The sequence below is a fragment of the Rhinolophus hipposideros genome (genome assembly GCF_964194185.1).
Source record: "Rhinolophus hipposideros genome assembly, chromosome: 6".
Classification (NCBI taxonomy): Eukaryota; Metazoa; Chordata; class Mammalia; order Chiroptera; family Rhinolophidae; genus Rhinolophus; species Rhinolophus hipposideros.
This window is the reverse complement of record NC_138052.1, coordinates 63,094,404-63,117,111: the sequence shown is the minus strand read 5'-3', so window position 1 is coordinate 63,117,111 and position 22,708 is coordinate 63,094,404. Positions and strand designations below refer to the sequence as shown.

The following is a 22,708-nucleotide window of genomic DNA, read 5'->3' as shown; positions in this document are numbered from 1 at the left end:
CATGTCACAGGTGAAGAAATTGAATCACAGGAAATTTGTAGGATTTAGCTAAGGGTGCAACAGGGAATTACTGTCAGAGCTGGAACTAGAGGCCAGTTTTATGACTGCCATGCCGAAAACCAAGTGAGGCAAGAGGGTTTTCCTGCCCTCACATTCCTTACCCAGTGGCACCCTCTTTCCATCAGTGTCCTTTCCACAGCCAGATCCTTGAGGATTTCTGTCTGTGATGCATTCAGAAATGAACTGCACAGGGCCAGAATGTCTGCAGTTGTTTTGGTTTGGAGCTTTTCCATCCCTTGGGTCCACATAAGCATGCAGTCCTTCCACACCACGACCAGTAGAGGTCGTGTGGTACAGCGAGACTGGTACCGGCCTGGGCATGCAAAGACTCGTTGTCCGGCCCTGGTTTGGACCTTTGCTGTCTTCGTGATCTCATTGAGTTTCCTCTCCTGTAAACAGGAATAGCGGCTACACCTCTCTGGTTCTAAGTTGTGTGATGCTCACAGGAGACACTTTGAAAACTACAACATTTCTACCCAAACCAAAGCACTTTATGACTCACCAGGCTTATGCAAATGAGCCCTTCCAGGAGCTAATCACGCCTGGAATATGTGTGCACTTCCCTCTCCCCTGTGTGCCGGAGGTGCGCAGCTCACGCCCGGTGGGGCTGTGGTGGGCAGAGGGGGGCTGAGTCTTAGGTTACAAATAAACCCATTAGAAGTTTTTACTCTCCTGTCGACATTGCTTTCCCTTAATCTGTAGCCCTTGCCATAATTTCCGAAATCTTGTCTTTGAGAGAACACTGAGACAGTCACAGTAATTAAATCTGGGATAGATTACTGAAAATTGGAATCTTCTGAATTGCAGGGGCTTGGGCTCAGGCTTTCTGCAGCCTGTTGCAGGGCTCATTAGGTTCTTAGAAGTAGCAGGATCCGTGAATGGATCACTATATTCCTTTTTCTCCCCCTTTCTCTCTTCAGGGCCCTCTCGTCGTTACTGAAGAGCTTCACTCCCTTAGTTTTGAAACCCAGCTGTGCCAGCCTGGTTTGGTCATTGACCTTGAGGTAAGACGTACATGGCCCACTTATGGAAAACTTGATTCATTTTTCCTTTAACTGTTACATCAATTTTTATTTCTCAATTTTTGTGTTAGAGACATTTACCTAATGGCTAAAAAAACGATGATATGTTCCAGCTAATATTTTTAATTTAATGATTCACAAAGCTACATAATTGAATTAACCTCCACATTCTGTAAGCTAAGTGTTACAGTTGAGATGATATCCTGTTGGTTTTTATGTGACGCATTGAGACTCATTTCTTGACTGAAAGGTGTATCAAAAAAACTGCACAAAAGAACATAACTTTACAGTTTTAATTTTCAAGTAGAAAGTCTGTGCAAATGTACAAATAATCTCTCGCTTAGTTTTGAGGCTGCACAGTGGTCCGAAGGTGATAATTCTTTGACTCAGAAGATTTCAAAGTCTTTATCCTCTTTTAGACGATGTCTCTGCCCATCGTGGTGATCTCCAACGTCAGTCAGCTTCCAAGTGGTTGGGCCTCCATTCTGTGGTACAACATGCTGGTGACAGAACCCAGGGTATGGAAAACACATCTGCTTTCATACTAGAGGCTTACCAAAGACCTGTGCTCTAGCTTCAGCGTATCCAAAGCGCCCCTACAGGCCACATATTGAGGGACAAGTGATATAACTCAAGTGGCATTGCCAAGGATCATGGGTAATTCTGGAAAAGTGAAGCATGTGTATGTGTTAGATATGAGAATTAGGATTTTCCTCTTATGTGAATAAGCTCAGACAATAGATGATTTAATATAACTTTTATTATGGAAGAGATCCTTTATTATTGTTTAGGTAAAATGTATACATCTGCTAAGCATGCTCCATTTTTAGAGTGTGATTAATTATAGCTGATTCTCATTATTCACTGTACTTAGGTCTTTTAGTCACTGTGAACACTGATTTAACAAATATTGAACCCCAAATAAGGCATTTGGTTTCTCCACGCCGCTGGTTACAACTTTTTGTTGATACATAACCTTGTTTATGTGCGTGTCTGTTTAAAGGTACTTTAGCTAATATATGTGTTGATCATTAACACCGAACTCATGACCGACATCACTGTTACGTGTGCCCAAACAAAGCCTGTCTAACATCTGTATATTCTTAAGGCACCTCACAGCCTTCTTGCACCGGGGACATTAGACAGCCCTTCAACACGACACTTGGGGAACATTTTAAACAACAAAATCACCAACAAAACAACACAAAAATGCAGGAAAAAATGGTACTATTTAAGTAGACCTTGAAATGGAGCCTTGTTTATTGTATGAAAGATGAAACAAGAAGGCAGAATCCCGCTTTTTTTGAGCTCAACTGGAAATATGCATGTTGGGTGACTCAAATTTTTCATCACTTAGTGTGTGGCCATGACCATGAATGAGTGCAAAGGTGCCCTGAGTATTGATTTTGGAGTTACAAGTGAATTTTGGGAGTAGATGAATTCACAACTAATGAGAATCGACTATTTCTCTGCTACTTGGAAAACTCATGTGTCACATAAACTGGAACTGAACTTGGGGACAAGTCCATGTTTTAGTGCCTCGCTTGTGACCAGTGGTTCTTTGGTAACCCTTAGCTTTTGGGTGTTTTCTTTCTAGAATCTGTCCTTCTTCCTGAACCCACCTTGTGCACGATGGGCTCAGCTTTCGGAGGTGCTGAGTTGGCAGTTTTCGTCTGTCACCAAAAGAGGTCTCAGTGTGGACCAACTGAGCATGCTGGGAGAGAAACTTCTTGGTATGAGCCTTTATTCACTTGTTATATATATAAAATTGGAAATTCATGAAAATATCACTATTTGCTCCTTTCCCCTCTTGTTCTCTATTTTGTTCAAGGAAGAAGAATGTTAAATTCTGTTGGCTTTTCCAGCTACAGCTTATTATATAGTTAAGTGACCTTTATAACTCACCTTAGAAAGGGATCTGGACCTGATAAAAGATTTAAATGAAGCATTTCCCCCTTATCTCATATTAATATTTCTGAGCAGGGTTCCTAAGAGAAAGATTTTTTAATTATGTCAGGTGTATTACTTGTGGCTAAAATAAGTTTTTTGATGAGCAAGATGAAGTCTTTGTAATCTTGGGGAGAAAAAAGTAAGTCCCCAGCATGGTAAGATTAAGGTCCTGGGGCTGCCCACTGCACTCAGAAGGCACTCAAGTGGCTAGGTAAAGGAGACACTGTCCATCAGGACACCCCTGGATTAGCAGTTTTGCCTGATAAGACATGGTCCCAACCATGATAGATAATTCCCTTTCAGTAGCTAATGCCCTGGATTTACTAGTCTTCCACCCTAAGCAAGTCAAAGACTACCAGTCTCAAGGTCACATCTTCAGTGAATGAGAGTATGTGCACTATTTCATTAAAAATCCACAGGTAACTTTTTTTTAGATTTGCGTTTTGTATGGCAGATCTGCATAGATTACAAACCCCAGTAGGCTATCCCTAACCCAGTGGCTTGCAGCAGTACCTTCTCTTTGCCATGTAGCTGTCACCATGGAGGTCTCATGCTATTTAATTAATTCTCCTTATTTGGGGAGAATTAAGAAAGATCTCTCTTTTGCTTGTCATGGCTTCTTTGTGGTTCTCTTTGAGGAGAGATGAGGGGCTCACCACCTCTTATGGCCTGGACTGCTTTAATTGTGTAGCTAATAACCCCTAGACTTCCTTCCCCTCTCTCATTTTTCTCGACCTCCCTGAGCCCACGTGCTGTTTGGAGGAGCACTGAGGGAAATGCCTACTTAATATCTAAAATAAGCTTGTAAAGTCAAGTCAGTTAAATAGGTCACTTAGGAGTGATCTAGGTCTCAGTTTGAATAAAAATAAATAAATAAATAAAACCCCTCTCTAGGGTTAATGGGGGCGAGGAGACTTGAGGAAGGAGAGGGAGGCAGTGGGAAAGCATATTGTACAAGGACAGACCACACTGAAGCTTCTCCAGAAAGCACTGTTAATTAGCATTACTGTATCTGAAACCACGTACATAAACCTTCCTTTGTTGGATGTTGGCTCTTTTCTTTGAGAGCAAATTCAAGAGCCATCAGTCCAGCCAGGGCTTCAGAATCAATTTCTGTTTCCTGAGAAAGATTATTTCTCTTTGTTTAGGTCCTAATGCTGGCCCCGATGGTCTTATTCCATGGACGCGGTTCTGTAAGGTGGGTCCTGTCTGGGTTTTATACTCTCCTAGTCTTTTTCACTGTCTGCTGAAGTTCTCATATTTCTGATTGTGGTAGTTCTCAACTATGTGCTTATTTTGGCACTCGCCTCTCATCCATGGAACCCCTAGGGCAAGTTGTTTACTTTCGTTCAGCACAGCAGCAGGTTGGTCTCCAAGTGTGAGTCTGACAGGAAGCGCCTGCCTGGGTGATAACATTCTTTCACATCCAAAATGAGTCTTCTGTTTGTTCATACCGGCCCCCTTTGGCAGCATTTTAGCCCTGTCCATGAAAAATGTGTGCTTCATGCTGGCGTGGACAGCCTGGCAGGCAGATGAGTTCCCCCAGCCAGCTCAAGCACAAGGATCGGTCAAAAGGAAAAATTAGACCCCGCTGAGGTCACCAGACAGTGTTGATGAGCTTTGCGCTACTAGAATTTACTAGTGCGAGGGCAGCTTTTGTTTTGTGATTCACCCTGGAGGTCATTCCCTGGCTGGCTGGCTACTGTTTGCAGAGGGAAGCAGAGGCAGCCCAGGAAATGGAGAGCTTGGTGTCTGGATGCCAGTAAGAGGGGAGGGACGGCTCTGGCTCTGGTAGCTGGGTAGAATTTGCAAATTAAAATTTGATGGTGGGAGGAGGCATGGTAAGTCACTATTTGGATTTTCTTGTTCTTAATGTGTGCACTTATTTATTTGCAGGAAAACATAAGTGATAAAAATTTCTCTTTCTGGCTTTGGATTGAAAGCATCCTTGAACTCATTAAAAAACACCTGCTGTCTCTCTGGAATGATGGGTAAGGACTATTGATAGTGGAATTTTGAAACATACTTGTAGCACACCCTCCCTTATTGCATGGCTTAGACAGTCCTGACCCAGACAGACTTCATTATTTGCCAAGACTTGTGTGCATCTCACAGAAGTGGAGTTTTACAGGCTGTCCCTTCAGAGCTTCATGATAATTAAACTTATACTTTCAGATTAAACTTACACTTTCATAGTAGATGTATGTGTATTTTCAAAGCTAAATTTGAAAAACTCTGAGTGCCATTCTTACATTCATTCATTCCACAACAGTTTTTTGCGTACCTACTCGGTTGCTCCAAGGAAGGAAGAAAAAACTTTAACTCAGTAAATTGTTTCTATCTAACTTATTCCCTGGGTTAGTTGGTATTTCAGCAAAGGCTTTAACTTGATCAAAAGTGCTAGAATATGAAAACATATTGTCTGAGCCTTCTTTCCAGTGTAAAATATTCATACATTCAGACATTTCCTGGCCTTCAAAATCATCAAGTGAAAATAAAAGGCTCAGTAATCCAGCAAGTATTTATCATCTGTAGCGTCTTTCTGGCACCATGTTAATGGTTGTTTTTGGACTTCAGTATATATATGTATGTATACATAAAATGCTTCCTGAAGTGTCAATTGAACAGATTTTAAAACATCTAAAATAGTCTATCCATTTTTATCCTGCATTCTTCTGTCAGTTATTTGTAAGTTAACGTGAAAATTAAAATCATGACTGAACCTCAAAATACCTCTGTCCATCCCTTTCCACATCCAGGTGTATCATGGGCTTCATCAGTAAGGAGCGTGAACGCGCTCTGTTGAAGGACCAGCAACCTGGGACATTCCTGCTGCGGTTCAGTGAGAGCTGCCGGGAAGGGGCCATCACGTTCACGTGGGTGGAACGGTCCCAGAATGGAGGTGGTAAGTGAATGCACCTGCACACACAACTGATTCGAACCATGTATGCGAAAGCCCTTCTTCATCACTGTAAATCAACTCGTACAAATAATGAGCTTTTGACATAAAATCACAGATCCTATGCTTACCCCAACTGAGCCTTTAATACTTTAATACTGAGGATTTAATACATCACCGTGAATATTTGTGCTGCGTTGCCTGGAACATATTGTATACTGTGCAAATGATGGTTTTTAAGTGACAAGGCCACATCCTTTTCTTTTTCTGTAGACATAAGATGTGAGGCGGGTGACTGACAACCAGTTCTTGGGAGGAAGCCCATTGTGCACAAGCATAAGCCTCCAGCCTCACTGAGGGCAATCCCGCAGGAAGGGCAGATTCGGGCAATCCTGGGGACTAGGTGTAGCCCTCCACCCTGCCTTCAAACAGAACAGTGGCAAGTTTGTCTTTGTGCTATTTTGGGTTTCTATTGAACCCAATGAATCCATGGCTAAAAAAATTCCTAAAACCTTAGCATTATGAAACAGGTTTCTGAGGAGGAGGCCAAACAGTGGAAATGAGAGAACAATAAAGACAAACTGGTTCCTTTTCATTATTGCTTGTAGTTTGCTCTATTTGAAGGACTGGAGGAAAAACTGATGTATTCCAGAGACACTTATGCTTTCGGTGGGAAGATGCAAAATGATGGCATACTATTCTTGTTCTTTTTATTATTTTCTTCTGCTTAAAAAAACTGGAGAGCTGGCATTAGAGCTCGTATGGACAGTAGATGTTAGATACTACCCTTTTCTTTTTCACCCCCAGTAGTTCTTTCCTGAACTAGCTGAGAGATGGAGCTGGCCAACCAGGCAAAGATGAAGAGAACGGTTGGCAACCAGAAAGTTTAAGCAGGGCAGCGCCAGCTACAAAGTTTTAGGATGCTGGTATTGTCTGAAGTTCTAAGGCAGAGTCCCCAGGGCACCTGAATGGCAGTTCTGGGGTGTGTGTGCCCAAAAATGAGATCTCTAATCACTTAAGGAAGCACAATTCGCATGAGGTCTGGGAGGAATAAGACCAGCAGTGACTGAAACTGTGGTTTCTTACAATAAAGATTAGAGGAAAAATTAGCAAGTGGGTTCTTTTTTGTTTGTTTTAAAATGTTGTTTCCATGTATTGTCATCGTTTAATAAAAATTCTCAATATGAAAAGAAAAACAAAGTGAGCTTCTCTTTCAGTACCCTTAATCTCTGGTTTGAGCCAAGCTGACCCAATTAGTAATTAGTTGTTTATCTGCTTGTGGGTAACACATCATTGAAGACGCATGCTTTTGAAGGGGTTTAATAAACTTCTTTTGGCTCAATTTGCAAATCTAAGGCAATAATGACAAGCAGTGTTGATAGTAATGTCTGTCTTCATTTTTCCTGTTTTTAGGAAAGGACTATAATTTATTTAGTATATGTGCAGCCGAAGCAAGCACAATAATTTATTTAGAAACAAAATAGTAGTGTTGTAACTCCTACATTATGATTAGTTTTTACCAGTTTCTCTCAAATCCATCAACTCTGCAGTGTTTTGTTTCTCTTCTTTATTGTTTTTTGATATTCCATGGGACTCACTTCACTTTTCTTCTTTTTAGAACCTGACTTCCATGCGGTTGAACCCTACACGAAGAAAGAGCTTTCTGCTGTTACTTTCCCGGATATTATTCGCAATTACAAAGTCATGGCTGCTGAAAATATTCCAGAGAATCCCCTGAAGTATCTGTATCCAAATATTGACAAAGATCATGCCTTTGGAAAATATTACTCCAGGCCAAAGGAAGGTACGTGGTGGTTGTGTTCTCCTTTAATCATTATCCTAAGGTTTTCTGGAGACAGGGTTTAATCACACACACTACCCTTACCTTCCTACAAATGCAAGGTGCCAGCACAAACCCCACCCATGCTGTGTCATCAACCCACTTTCTTTCAAATTGGTAAAAGCAGGCTTTGAAAAAATGGTATAAACACAGCACAGTTGAAATATGATGCATTATTTCCCCTGATACAGCTGGTAAGAAATGAGTAAATGATTTCTTATTTTAGGAGTATTGGAAAAGTTCATTTCTGGTCTTATGTACTTGTTACATTATTACTTTTTCTACATGGAATGGGGTAAAGGGACCATCATGGTAATAGGACCATCATGGCCAACTGATTTATGCCAGCCTGCTGCTATTATAATTGAGAAAACTGAGGCCCAGCAGAAGGACAGTGGTTCATTCAGGGTGACCCAATAAATTATTAGACCATGTTTAACTAGTGATGATTGTTAAGGGCAGACCTAGGCTTCGAACACAGGTCTCCTGCTTCTCAGTTTTCACTGAATTGCGTTTGAGAAAGTTGCGCAAGTTAGACTAGTCTGGTTTGGACCATGCCAAATCAAGTTAATTATTTTTCAGAATCATAAGTCTCAATATTAGCACAATTACTTTGGGGGGAAGATGCTCCCAGCTTACCTGGACAGCTGTGTATATTACACCAACCAGGCTAAGACCACTAAACCAGATAACAGCTTCCCATATTTTGGGCTCCACCTTCTGTAGGCTTTCAAGCCTTGGAAAGAGAGCCACTTAGCTTGACTTTGGTACTGAACTCTCCTCTTCTTTGATTCTAATTATTACTGCATTCCCACCAGAATTTCAGGTGACTCAGGCAGGGGGACTATAACCCCTGAAAGTGACAGGGCCCTACCCTGACAATCAAGAAAAACAGTAAAATTTTGATCAGAGATAGTTGATGGTTCTTATTGTAATTTCTGCTAATGGAAAGTGTACACATTGTGTTTGTTTCTAGCACCAGAACCCATGGAACTTGATGGCCCTAAAGGAACCGGCTACATCAAGACTGAATTGATTTCTGTGTCTGAAGTGTAAGTGAACACAGAAGAGTGCCATGTTTAAGAGCCTTGAGCCAGCCCTGCTGCTCCTGGCTGGGGCCTGCTGGAGATGCTTGCACTCTGCTTTTCCATTGTAATTGCGGCCGCCGCCATCACAGCTGGACTTGATGATCCTAATTAGAGATCCTGGTGTCACTGCTTATCAGCATTTTACTGCCTTTATTAAAAAACAAAACAAAATAACAGAAAAAAACCCAAAGTTGTATTTAAAGTATATAAATGCTCCCCAAACTGATACTTTGAAAAAGTGTGAATAAAATGAACAAAAATCAATCAGAGTGGGAAAGTAGTTCTTTTCAATCTAGAAAAGGCCAAAGTAATGATTGAGATACATTTTTTTTTTCCGCTTGCTTTTATTTTGTTGTTTCATTTTATAAAAGGTAGAAAAAAATTTGGAAAAGTCATTTTCAGTTATTTGGCCCGCAGAACTGTCTTGGGGTGAATGGATGTAGCCTTCATGTAAAAACACTCTGGAGCAGCTTTATCTGCATACACACCTCAAGGTAGGGATGAGGGACTCCCCAGACATTTCTCTGGTGCTTCTCGGGCCAGGGTAAGCCCCGAGGCATTGGCATCTCAGGGTGACACTGCACACACTCGCACCCAGGGTTGACCAGGCAGAAGCGGCACAGGTTCTAGACGGGCTGTCCAGCCTGGCTCAAGGGGCCGGGCTGGGGACCGGAACCTCCCGTTAACCGTTTTCCTAATCTCAGTGTTAATATTTCCTTTTCCTTTCTCCCCATTTTAGTCACCCTTCTCGACTTCAGACCACAGACAACCTTCTCCCCATGTCTCCTGAGGATTTTGATGAGGTGTCTCGGATGGTGGGTTCTGTAGAGTTTGACACTATGGTGAGTATCCCACTGGGGTGTCCTCAACTCACGCTGTGTGCTCTCTGAGGGCGGGGCTGGGGGTCACCCTGACCCACCCTGGGCCTGTCGGTAAGATACCAGGAGCAGCGTCTGGTAGAACCAAGAAGGGGGTTTTTAGATTATCCACAAGTTGGAGCCTGCTGTACTTAAACAAGCTACATCATCACTGGGATTTTTATTCTTGGCATGCAGCACCTTCCAAAACATAAGTGACATTTCAAATATTTAAAAGATCCCCCTCAGCACTTTGACATCCATCTAGAAATTTCGTAAAATTAAGGAACTAAGATTTCTCTGATAAGGAAAGGTTTTCTTTTGTCCTGTTATTTCAGTGCTGTGTCTGGGTGAAGGAGTGTTATTTTTAGGAAGGGAAGGGACTAATGCTTGGTAATTACAATAATTATATAGAGACTCAGCTAGCAGTCATGAAACGATTTCACTTGCCTTCCGTTTGAGAACCAATTGGTACTGCTAGCACCTGGGGCTGGGAAGGACTTGCCAAGAGTTAAGGTTCCAAGAGTGAAACAGTTAATGAGTGTCCTGCTAGGAACAGGAACAACATTTCCAACAAAACAGTGAATCTTCCTTTGGGAGAATGTTTTTCAGTATATCCAATAGTATTGTCTGTCTGTCAGCCTGAAATCCTTCCTCTTAAAGATTTTTGTGTGTTTTTTTTTGGTTGGTTCGATTTGTGCTGATGCTGTTTTAAGCCCTTTTCCACGTGAAGCTATTCCAGTTGATTTTTTAAAAAAATTGTTTAATGCTTAAAAACTTCCTTTTTGAGTCATTACTGGTCTTTCTTCATCACTGTGTACCTGGCCTGGTGCCTAGTGGTCAGTAATGAGCGAGGAAGACGACAGAGAAAGGAGAGGGAGAGGGGATTGCTCTTCAAACATCCAGGGTCACAGAGCCATGTGTTCAGAGAATGCATTTATATGACATCAGTAATAGCCTAACTTACAGCTTAACTTACAGTCAAGCTTCTGGTGTGTAACTTTTTTCTTCATCCTTTTTCCTCACTTGAAGAAACACAAGCTAAAATCTTGAATGTCCTTTCTTAAACCTTATTGATTGTTAAGGATGAAACATATCACTTAGAAAAATGCTTAGATCATGTAAGAGCAAAACAGTTCTGTTCCTGTTGACAAGTGTAGAATGAACCTCTTACGTGGGTAAGGTCTCATCCTCTGCTAGAACGTAGCCCCCGACTCTGCTGTAAAGTGCCATTTCTAAGCCCGACACAAAAATGGCATAAATATAACGCCTATTCAGAATATGTCAGATAGATTGATGGGCCAGAAAATGGGCTGATCTTCTTTTACAACAACTTTGTTATTCCTGAGCCAGTTACCTTGTCACCATCACCACCACCATTAGAAGGGGACACTTACTACACACTTACTGTGTGTACCAGCCACTCCACAAGTGGTAACTTATTCAGTCCTTACAACAATCTTCTGAGTTAGGTATTATTTTTATTCCCATGTTTGCAGGTATGGAAAAAGAGCCCCTCTCACCCTCCCCCCACAAAAATATTATATAACTTGTCTAAGATCAAACAGTAAGTGATGGAATGAATATTTGAAGCCACTCGGTGTGTCTCTAGAGTGCCTGCTCTTGTTCAGTATCCTGGGTTACCTCCCAGAGAAAGCTAGCTGATCTTATTGAAAACATGCACCCTAGAGAGGCTGTTTGCACAGAACTGAATACGTTTTATTCTGGTTTATTATGACAAAGGCAGTGTGGCCTTTGGGTCAGAGGCCTGTGTTTTGGATTTGGACATCAGAGTTCTAACTCTGTCATCACCATTATTCCCTGTGACCTTAAGAAAATAAGATGGATTAGTTCCCTACATCTGTGCAAGCAGAGTGATTGCTTTTTCTGTGTTCTCATAATAATGCTGTGAGAACTGTTTAATACTCTAAATAAATGACAGGAAATGGTTTTGGGTCTCTGGATTCCCCCATCGCCATTCCATTCCATTCCAGATGATTTAATTCATTTCATTTGTAGAATAAAAGAATTAAAATTTACACACACACACACACACACACACACACACACACAGCCCTCCAGATTAAAGCCATAGGAGACTTAAAGAGCTAAAAGAGGCCATAATACGGGCACAGCACTGGTTAGATGAATTAAAAGTTGGATTAGTCTCCAAATTGGGTGGACTCCACCTTGACTGTCCATGATTTACCTTTACCATGGAATTGGGACATACGCTCCGACATAGAATTACCTCTCAGAACTGGCTGTTTTCAGTCACGTCTGGAGGTTGCTGCTCTGGACTAGGGTGGCCCTGGGGCTGACTGCCGCCTGGTGCCGCCTCAGGAGGGCCCCACGCTTCTGAGGAAATTGTCCAAGAGAGACAGAGCACCAGTGTTTTCTGCAGCATGACTTGAGGATTTGTTTAGTCTGGATTTCCTGTACAGTCAGCTTTTTCCCCTGGGATGATATGAAAACCTTTACTCTGCTAGAGGCCTTTGGTCAAAGCTGGTAACAGGAACATTTATTAATTGTGTGCTATTTTCCACGTACCACACTAGACGTTCTACATACATGACCTAACACAGTCCTTTCACTAGATCTCTCTGCTAGGTGCTATTAGCCTCCTTGGAACAGCTGAGGACCTTGCGGTTGACAGAGGTTAGTTCATGGGCCATATCACACCACTGCTGAGACAGTGATAGCGCCTGCATCCAGGCTTTCTCTCTCTCTCTCCTTCTCCAAGTCCACGACCTTAACCATATATTTTTAGTGTCAGCCACACTGAAACACAGGGGAAAACCTTCATGGTGCTTTTCATTCAAAACTATTTTCCTAAGAGCCCACTATGCACCATCCACTATTGAGTACTTGGGATTAAAAAAAACGGACTCCGTTCTCAAGAGGCTTGTCAAGCAAGTACTGTGTTTCTATTGGTATTTGGAGCTAATTCTGTGTGGGGGGGACTATCCTGTGCATTGCAGAATGTTTAGCAGCATCTCTGGCCTCTACTCACTAGATGCCCGTAGCACACATATCCCCACACCCAGTCATGACTGCCGGCGGACAGACTCCTCCCAGGTCGAGAGCACCTGGTCTGCAGGGAGAGCCCCCATGGCAGTGAGATAAGTCAGTGCAGGCTGGTGTTCTTCAGACGAGCAGTTCACTGCCTGCAAGGTGCCCCATTCCAGGCAACCGGGCAGGAGGCCCTGCTGGGGGTTCCTAGTGATTCTACTTCTCCAACCATACCTAAAAGACATTCAGTTATTATTCCTACTGAGTGGCCTTTAAGGAAAATTCATCATTTCTCCCACGTCTCTCCCTCTGGCATACAACTCAGCATTGCCTCACCCTTGTTTTGCATGAGCAGACTTGCCATGTTGCTCTGTCCCCAGACTTGAATAACAGCACAAAGCTTCATGCAGCCTGGATGAATCGACAGAACTAAGCCAGCAGGCTGCAGCGTAATAATCCATCAGTTTAGAGAATATAAAAGGTCTCGATTAGTCCAGGAAAAATGACAGCACATGCAGAGGCTCTCTAGTTCCATGGTGGTTATTTGCTATTGGAAGTGTCTTCCTACTACTCAGTTGTTGAACAGACAAGCAGTGTTAAATATATGAATCTGCATTTTACAAAATCAGTGTAATAAACTTAACCACGTTTTGTCTTTTTACAGATGAACGCAGTATAGAGCATGAATTTTTCTCCTCTTCTCTGGCGACATCTTTCCTTCCCTGTGATTCCCTCCTGCTGTTCTGTTCCTTCACATCCTATGTTTCTAGGGAAATGAAAGGCCAACAAATTTGCTGCAACCTGTTGATAGCAAGTGGACTTTTCCCTAATTCAGAAACGTCTGTTACTCTGGAGGGTTTCACGCATCTAATTAAAGGTAAAATTGAAAGGCCCTCTCCACAGAGTGGGTTTTGCAAATGAAAAACATCCAGATACACCCAAAAGGACAGGACTGCTAGAGTGAGAGCTATGGGAAAGGCCAGAAGTTTAGCAGCTTCTAGCAAGTGCTCTGTATCAAGTCAGGGCTCACCTGTTAATAGGCTGCTGGATCAGTTGTTTAGGGAACTTCTTCATGTAGGATTGGCAAATTTCTGTTCTGGAGAATCTTTATCTGTTCTCTCTGTTTTAAATATGGCTGGAAGTTTTCCATTGGTTTACCTGTGAAACAGTTTAAAGCTATGTTTCTCTAGAACTATATAACTCTTTATCAAAGGTAGCCATCCGTTTCTGGGCAGGGGATAAACGGTGTGGTCTGTATTTTATTATATCTTCTACTGTGGCCATTGTGGCCAAATTCTCTCTTGGGAGAAGTACCTTTTCTGTTTGTTACGGCCTTATGGTACTGGCTAATATCAATAGAAGTACATTTTTCAAATTTAGGAGTAGGATTTTCTGCTTAAACTTGAATATCCAAAGCTGAATATATTTTACTTCATCATGGTCACTAGGAAATGAAATTGTCTTCATAGTTCTAGCAAGGGAGCCAGTCTATTAACGAGGCAAATCCTATTGTTTTTCAAAAAGTTGAAATTAATCATAGATGTAGACAAATTCAAAATTTAATTCACTTTCTTAAATGGGTTAATTTGTCTTTATTGTTATTAGCTGGTATTTAGTCTAGTCGTAAGATTTTCAAATTGAGAAGAAAAACTAGTAACTGAAAAAATCATGAACCAGAAATAATATGAGAATCAAAGAATTTGAAAACTCATCCTGTATACCTGCATTGAGAATTGCATGTTTTTCACTTATAAATGTGTTTCTCTGACAAATACATTTGCAGATTGTTGCATTATCTCCTGTGCTTTTTCTAGACCCCTTTTTGACTGGATGGTGTTTTGTGAGGTGTGTTGTTCCTTACCTCCTTCCTTTGTTAGTACTGGCACAGAAAAGCGGTGTAGGGGGATGGCTTTGGTCGGGTTCTTCCATACAATACTCAGCCTGCGATCTTTGTCGGTGCATCTTATTTTCCCACTGTCACCACCATTATGATATTACTGTGTCTATTTTTAAAATTAAAGCTAACATATATGGATTGCATTAACTATAAAATGCACATGGTCCTTTGTACTGAACACACATGAAAGCCTCTTCTCAGTTTTTACATAAGATGGCATGACCTTACTGGGTTTGCATTGACTTTTGAAATTGAAATGATGAAGGAACCAAGAAGACAACATGAACAAAATACTGTTTCTAATTGCTGGTGTTTATTTGGTATATTTTTTCCCTTTGAGAATGATTTGGCATGGTTTCATTTTACTGCACCAGCCAAGAGACTCTTTACTTTTCAGAAGTATTAAAATGCTGAATAGCATTTGGTGTAAAGATTTTAAAAGTTACTGGCATTAAGTATAGGTCTGGTGTTTTCCTCATTTTTAAAATTCATGATTAAACATAAACATGTCAGTCCTTATTTTATAATAAGATTAATAACACCATATTCCTGAGTGTTGCCCTTTCTTACCCTGCGTATCACCAGAATTGCTGTTGCAGATTAAGATAGGTCAGTGGAAGAGCTCAGAGAGGAAACATTACTGGAACAATCTGTAAGTACGTTGGTCTTGGTGACTGCAGCTGCCTCCAAATGCACAAATAATTTGGCATTTATTTAAAAATGAATTTCAGTCCTCCTAATGTAAGTGTTCAAATTTTAAAATATATGTAAAAGGGGACTCTCCAAAGCAGCCATCTAAAATCTACACCTCCATGATTAGCTATTACTGAGAAATTATTGCACCCACACAAAAAAGGTACCATTTTTCTCCAAAAATGTATAAGCTAGAAAGCCAAGAACTTCTCAAAGTAAAAGACACCGTTTGCTAGAAAAACATAGTATAAGACATAATCACCAAGTTAGACATAAATCTGGCACGTTAGACTTAAATACTGTTGGAAGAGTTACCAGGGAATAGTGGTATAGCCTTGAATTCCGGCATCATTGCAAATGTGATGATTCTCATCTCCATGTCTGCAGTGTTTAGATCTAGGAAGCATCAAGTTCCTGTATAACGAACACTGAGAGCTATATTTCTCCAGGGAGTAAAGTAGATAATGGCCTGGCTAGCCAGTGTAAGTCTGTGTTCTTACATACTTGATCAGTATAAAAAGTCACCCATTAGATCCTGGTGTAGGGATTTTGGTGTGTTCTAATAGTGTATCTTATATGGTGTTTCACAAGCATAGAGCTTATATGTAATATTTGGGAGAAATTTCTCCTTACTTAACAAGGAGAGTTTTCTGAGATGGCAGGAAGTGGATTTCACTATTTATCCCGCTTTAAACAAGCAAAATCTGTTTATTGATTATAGGCTAAAGTGGGACATTAAGTCTTAACAAAGAAAGCACTCCTTTTACCTTTAACTATCCCACAGAAAACAGGACAAATCTAGAAATTGTTTTCAAAACTCTGCCACCTACCTTTTAAACTAGGATGCTGTGCCCCAAGTCTGGGGTATTTACGTGAATGGTGTCTTTTGGTCATTCATTCATTTATTATTACATCAGACATATACCAAGCACCTGCCGTGAGCCAGGCACTGTTCTAGATGTTTGGGGAACGCTGGGAACCAAAAACAGACGAAGATACCTACCTTTGTGGAACTTCAGGTATTCTGAGATACGGGATCATATGTTCTAGTACTTATTATCTTATGAAAACTTCAGACTTTGTGAAGCATACATAAGCAAAAGCTACAAACATTTAAATGTTATATAAAAATAGTCACAATTTCAAAGAAATAGCATTTAAAACAATTTTACAAAGTTTAAAGATAATATTGTTTTGGAACCTTCTAAGATGAGTTTTTATAGCTCTTACGTGATACTGACTTAATAATAGTGAGTTTCCAAGTTTTGGTAAACTAACCAGCTTTTGTATTTGCTATCCTGACAAACATCTTGTTTGACCTATTGAGAAAAAGAACCATACTTAAGCAGTTTTAAACTTACTAAGTTTATGTTGGGTATCCAAGAATATAAAGGTTCCCAAAAGATCCCTTTGACAGAAAGCTGTCAAAAACCTGTTATCAAACTATGTAAATTCTGTATTTCTTAATGTTGTTATACCACTTTAATGCTTTGTGTCGGTGTCGGTTTGCACCCTTCCCCATTTCTTGGACACAAATGAAGCAGTCTTGATATTGTTTTGCTGTTGTGACTGCTCGTCTGACTCACTTCCTTGTAGACTCTCCACTATTTGCACAGGTAGCAAGGGGCCCGCCTGGGGCACCCAGAGGCCTGGAGTGAGGTTCAGGCACCAGAATAAAAATGACACATCCAATCTTTGCCCCCTTTTAATAAATGACTTAATTTTCTAAGCCTTTCCCCCTCCCAAACACACATAACCTTCCCTAGTCGTCTCGTAAATCACATCCTTTCCATTCATAGCTATAAAATACCCCTTCCCCCAAAAGCCCTTGTTTTAAATGCCACCTAGCACATTCATGGGCTACTTCCCTGGGCCATCTGGTCCGTGATTTACACATTAACTCAATTTACCATGAGGGTTACTAAGTGAAATTAGGAAGATCATCCCAGCCCCTACCAAAAGCCCACAAAAATAAAATGATCATGTTTTATCAAGAACAAGTATAATTTCGTTTTTCACAATTTGGGATTATTCATCTGTGTGGTCTCCCCTGCACTGATGCCATGCTTCTATCTGCAGTTGTGCGCATGCACAGCTCAAGCTGACCACATGTTGCACGGCATAACTTTGTAGCATTTATGCTTCTCCTTAAATCTCCACAGAGCCCAGACTTGAGCTAATTTGCAAGTAGCTGGATCTTCTATCCATCGGTGCACTGCGGTAGGATGTAGGGAAAGAACACAGGCCGAGTGCTGTATCACAGCCTGCTCTCTGGTGTCAGCTTCATCTGGGAAAGAGGAGGATTCGATGAGAAATTTCTGATGTCTCTTCCAGTTCTAAACTGTCAGTAACGCAGACAGTAGCGCAGACATGTTCGCTGTAATGAAGCAAATGACTTTGTGAACAATGACTTTGATAGCTGGAACTGGACAGCCATGGTGTTCGTGTACCTTCTCTGTGGTTAGAAAACTGTATCCTAACCCTAAAGTAGGGGACCTGCATTGGAAGCAAATGCCATTCACATCCCCATGAACCGGCCTGGAGCTGCAGTTTACCAGCTCAGCTAGTCCTTCAGACCCGAGGGTGGCAGCAGTAGGTTCAGCTCCCCGAATACATGTCAAGGCTTTGTGAGAATGACCTCTGTTCTCTTTTTAAAAGGTTAGAATATCCCCTAGTGCAGGACATGTTCAATGATTTGATTCAGCACATATTTACTGAGCACTTCCTAACTGTGAAAGGATAGTGTTAGCTGCTAGGGGACTAGCAATGTGCCTGCCCATCCTCTCACCTTCAAGAATTAACTCCATTCGGGATTCTCATCTTAATCATTGTGGTAACCCCACGTGACACCTTGCATGGTACCTGGCTCACAGTAGGCATTAGAAGTGGATTGGAACCAACTTGACACGATCCCTATGCTCAGTGGAGTTCCCAACCCAGTGATGTAAGAGAAAAACCTTAGTTGTTTATTTTTTTTAAAAAAATTCACTTTTCAGTTGTTTTTTTGATACATGTATTTATTATGCTGTAAAAAGCAACACTACCTGATTTCATTTAAAATAAATATTTCCCAGTTTCAGAATACTTACAACTTCTAGTTTTAAGATTAGATTCTCTTTGGGAGGTCCTGGTGGCAAATACATTCGTAGCTGTACAATCCCCAGGAAGAATCTAAATCCATCATCAGGCCATTCAGTCCCCGTCAGACAGACAACAGAATCAAAGGTCACTAGTTAATCCAGCTCTGCAGTAAAGGGCAGTGGGGGCAGCATGGGGTACAGCACAGACCCCCAAAGATGAGATCCTTAGGGCTGAGACCAGCAGAAACAACCTTGTATTAATGTACAAAGCTTTAAATAAACATGACCATAGAGAGTTCTCCTGATACAGAGAAAAAGCAGATATGATGCTAACGCCAAAATAAAACGATCTTTGGAGTATACTCATGGCAGCAGTTAACAGCACAGTCAGAACCATTTCAACCAAATGGACTCATTATCAGCCAACAGCAAACAGAGAGCAGGAACCAGGATACAGTCATAAATAACCTCATGGGTAAATAAGGGCACATTTAACTAAACAAAGATTTCACAAAATAGTTTTGATCTGAGACAAGATGAAAACTATCTTTGTTCCCAAACAATAGTTAGAACCTCTTTTTAATTAAAGAAAAGCCTCAAAATCATTGGTAATCTTTAAGTTACACAACGGAACTATCTTAACGCTTCATTTTGATCACACAAAGCAAGCTGCTGTTTGAGCAAATTTATTTCAGTTGATTTCGGTTCAAGAGGATCTATAATATAACTGGGGATATTTTGCAAATGCTACCCGCCTAGGTGGCTTGATAGAGTCATGCGGCAGGAACACAGCAGCGGGGCTGGGTGCCCACCCCCTTACTCCCCACAGCATGGCTTCATGCCTGATGCAGCTCCACTGAGGAACGCTGGCCGTGGTTCCACAAAGGAGGTGCGGTCTCGGGACCAGGAAGGTGATGGCTGAGGCCACTGACTTAGACTGGAAGAAAAATCGAAACACGTGGAGACTGCTAGCGTGGGAAATTAGGCGTGATAAGGCTTGGAAGGAGCAGGGTGTGCTCATAGAAAAGGTCAAGAAAAAAAGGAATTTGCTGTGTTAACAACTAGCGTTCATGTGGTTGAGGTTTCTGCTCATGTCACTAAACAGCTTCAGAGAAGTCCATCTGTGTGTGTACGTGTGTGCCTGTGTGTGCGCTTCATCCCATACCCCTGTACCTCTGAGGAACGCTGGGATAAAGTATATGTGCAGTTCCTCCCCCAAACAAATGATGGGTCTCAATTTACAATGAAATGGCCTTCTCTTATTAGTAAACTAGAGAGTCCACCAAAACTTACACAATAGAGAATAAGGAGAAAACTGGGGTCATCTCGTGGTCCCCCAAATAGCGCAGATATCTTGATGCAGACTTTTCATGACAGGTTCAAAAACGAATGTTATCTGTAGCAGTTCCCACACCATCATAACAACTTTGGTAACTTAGAGCACTCCTGTTTTAGCTTCATCCTGGAAGCTGAAAAATATGTTCTTAAAAAGCTGCAGTAGCACATCCCTTCTTCAGGCCGATACACTTGACTAATTTGTACTTAGCTTTGTAATTTGTCTCTGGTTTATTTCCTATAGACAAATGGCGTGGTTGTAGCTCGTATGCCAGATCTATGAGGCATTTTCTGACTTACTGTGGAAAACATGAAAACTGCATAGTATGCCAGCACCTACTTTCCCAGCTAAAGAGGCAAATAGCTAAGTGTCTGGGGAGAGAAGCTGGACAAGGGGTATAGAAAAAGGAAAAATTTTCAAAAGTAGTGTAACTACATTCACACATGTTTTGGTCACCAAACATATCTTAAACAGATTCCCTGATAAAGTCTAATCATAATTGGTCTATCCTACTAACAGTTGTTAACTACTGTAATTTTTAAAGTCACATCATGAAGCTAGGGTGATGGGAGACATTTTAAACACACAACCATAAGTGCATATAGTTGTTCAAACACTCGAACTAAATCTATATTTGAAGTCATGAAAATCACACTAGTTTGCTTCTAAAGGCTGCCTTGCCTACTTGGACAGGCTGCATAACAAGAGCGTAATTTGTAAATGTATACCAGCAGGTCACACCATAAACTGATAATTCACAAGACACAGAAATCAACCATGAACACCACACAGTTAAGCTAGCATTGGTAACTATTTCGTTTACATCCGATTATACAATGCACGAGGTAAATATTGCTCACATTATGGAGGGAGATTGTTTTATTTCTATTTTTTTCCCAAAGAGATCAGATTTGTCCTGTGCGTACAATGAAGAAAACTCCAATAACACTGAAATGACAAGTGTTGTAAAATATACATCACTACCAGGTAGAAATACACGTTCTTCATAATCATTTTTCACAATTAAATAGGTAAGTGATTTAAATCTTGGGCTTACAACCATTACAAGAGTCCATCAAGATTCTTATGGACAGTTTGATTTTCCTTTCCATTGTCAGCATCTCCTTGAGGTGTGTACTGGACTTGGTATTCCTGGAGGATTTTAAACACATCGTGATGTCCAAAGTGCAGTGCTTCATCCATGGGAGTGTTATTCCACCTAAAGAAGTAGTATGGCATGGACTGGGTCATCAGGTAATTACTGTACAAAGATGACAGATAATCCAGCATTCATAGCTTTTAAAGGCAGGTTAAAGGGCCATTCCGACGTAGCCATTTTAGCAATATTAAAAGTAAAAATTCATTGAAGAAATACAGAAAGGGATTTATAATTCAGAAAGTGTTCTCAGACAACTTTGGGGTATGGGGAGGAAGAGAAAAATATGTTCTACCGAAGGATCTGGTTCACATATCTAAGTGCCTATGGAGGGGAAGTTCTAGTGTTGACAGATAGACTCCTCTAGATTCCTGAATTTTAACTTCCTGCAAAGCCCAACGGACCTCTCTTTAAATAAAATGTTCAAAGAAAATTCAGGTTTATGACAACCATCACCCTAGCCTTGGATAGAAAATTTATTCCAGTCAATTGAAAGTCACAGTAAATCTCAGAGGTCTAGAAATAGCCATGACCTAATTAGGACTCAAACATACATTATAGGAGCAAGATCGACCCGAGAGGAACTGACATTGTCATCATCTTTGGTAAGGATGGAAACCCAGGGGTCAACTGGACCACTACACAATCAGAAGAATAACTACCCTTTCTATCTAGTAAGTGTGTGTCTGGAGCTGTGCTCTTTAGAGTGATACACAGATGAAGACTGAAGATAAGAAGAAACGAGTTGCCAACAGTGGTAAATCAGCTAATCAGCCTTTGGAAAAAGGAAACAAGACTATGAAACACAACCCAAGTAAATGACAGAATATAATTAGTTCCCTAATATTTCACCAACTATTAAACCTCTCTTCCCATCCTCTCTCTCTGCTTATTCTACTTATGTCACTTCTCCATGGCTAGCAGGCTCTCTGACTCGTTTTTAATGTGCTGCTCTCAACATTTGGTTTTCCTTTCTGTTTCTTCTTTCCTTTCCATTTTTGTCCTTAACCTTTTACCTTCCTAAGAAGGTAAAGAGGTCACAATAGGGATCTGAAAGGTTTTTTATATAATCTCACTTTTAAAACATTTTGGATAAAGTTTGGTAACCTATTCTTAATTTTTAAAATCAGGTAAGTAACATTTCACATGTACCTTTTTTCCCTCAGAAAAACAAAAAACAAAAAAAAAAAACCCAGCTGAATTAAGTTACCTTTTACTTCTACATTGGCCTTCATTTAGGGAATCAGTGGCCTTAAACCGGGAGATGGGAGTACTTTTCAATCATCTACAGCATATAATTATTTGTCTTTCTGGAAAAAATTGAATGTTAACTGCAAGTTATCTTTTTTACAACTCTTCTGCCATGAAATAATGCAAAGTATCAGCTTTAGAGAATACACTAAATTCGTTCAAGTCTATTTTTACAATTTGAGGTGAAACATTCTATGAAAAAGAGAAAAGATTTGTCTTGCTCTAACTTACATTCTTGTAGTTGAATACCTAGTTAGCAAGTTGTTTATTTACATAACTCTTGTCTATCAGATGGGTACATCTACTTCCATATTCCCAGAGGTCAATTAAGGCAAACAAAACAAAACAAAACGTTTCAGTCCTTAAATATGCAAAGCACAGTAACTATTTCCAGCATGCGTTAAATCGTGTTTTGGTTGGGATTATAAACACAGGTGAGGAGGGAAACACTCATCAGTTTCTTGCTCAAAGGCAGGGCTGTCACCCTAACATGAGGTTTTAGAATACTGCCAATAAAGGTCATAATCTTAGATGACCAAAGTGTTACCACACTTACAAAATTACCAA

General features: G+C 40.8%; 2 protein-coding genes across 11 annotated transcripts in view; one reads left to right on the top strand and one right to left on the bottom strand.

Annotated features, from left to right (window-relative positions):
- The window catches only part of STAT1 (signal transducer and activator of transcription 1), a 39,659-nt gene extending 24,489 nt beyond the window's left edge, over positions 1-15,170 (top strand). For 8 of the 10 annotated variants that reach the window (XM_081051972.1, XM_081051974.1, XM_081051971.1 and 5 more), the window contains 10 exons: positions 981-1,064; positions 1,502-1,600; positions 2,680-2,815; positions 4,181-4,230; positions 4,929-5,023; positions 5,792-5,937; positions 7,550-7,735; positions 8,748-8,823; positions 9,599-9,701; positions 13,393-15,168. In XM_081051972.1, the coding sequence (XP_080908098.1) occupies positions 981-1,064; positions 1,502-1,600; positions 2,680-2,815; positions 4,181-4,230; positions 4,929-5,023; positions 5,792-5,937; positions 7,550-7,735; positions 8,748-8,823; positions 9,599-9,701; positions 13,393-13,407 (990 nt within the window). In that variant the 3' untranslated portion in view covers positions 13,408-15,168. Of the gene's footprint in view, positions 1-980; positions 1,065-1,501; positions 1,601-2,679; positions 2,816-4,180; positions 4,231-4,928; positions 5,024-5,791; positions 5,938-7,549; positions 7,736-8,747; positions 8,824-9,598; positions 9,702-13,392 lie in introns of all 10 variants that reach the window. The other 2 variants (XM_081051968.1, XM_081051966.1) reach the window with 2 other exon arrangements.
- A 3,137-nt stretch (positions 15,171-18,307) lies between these two features.
- The window catches only part of GLS (glutaminase), a 76,114-nt gene continuing 71,713 nt past the window's right edge, over positions 18,308-22,708 (bottom strand). Inside the window, exon 18 of the mRNA XM_081051964.1 lies at positions 18,308-20,953. Coding sequence (XP_080908090.1) covers positions 20,797-20,953 — 157 coding nt within the window. The 3' untranslated portion in view covers positions 18,308-20,796. The remainder of the gene's footprint in view (positions 20,954-22,708) is intronic.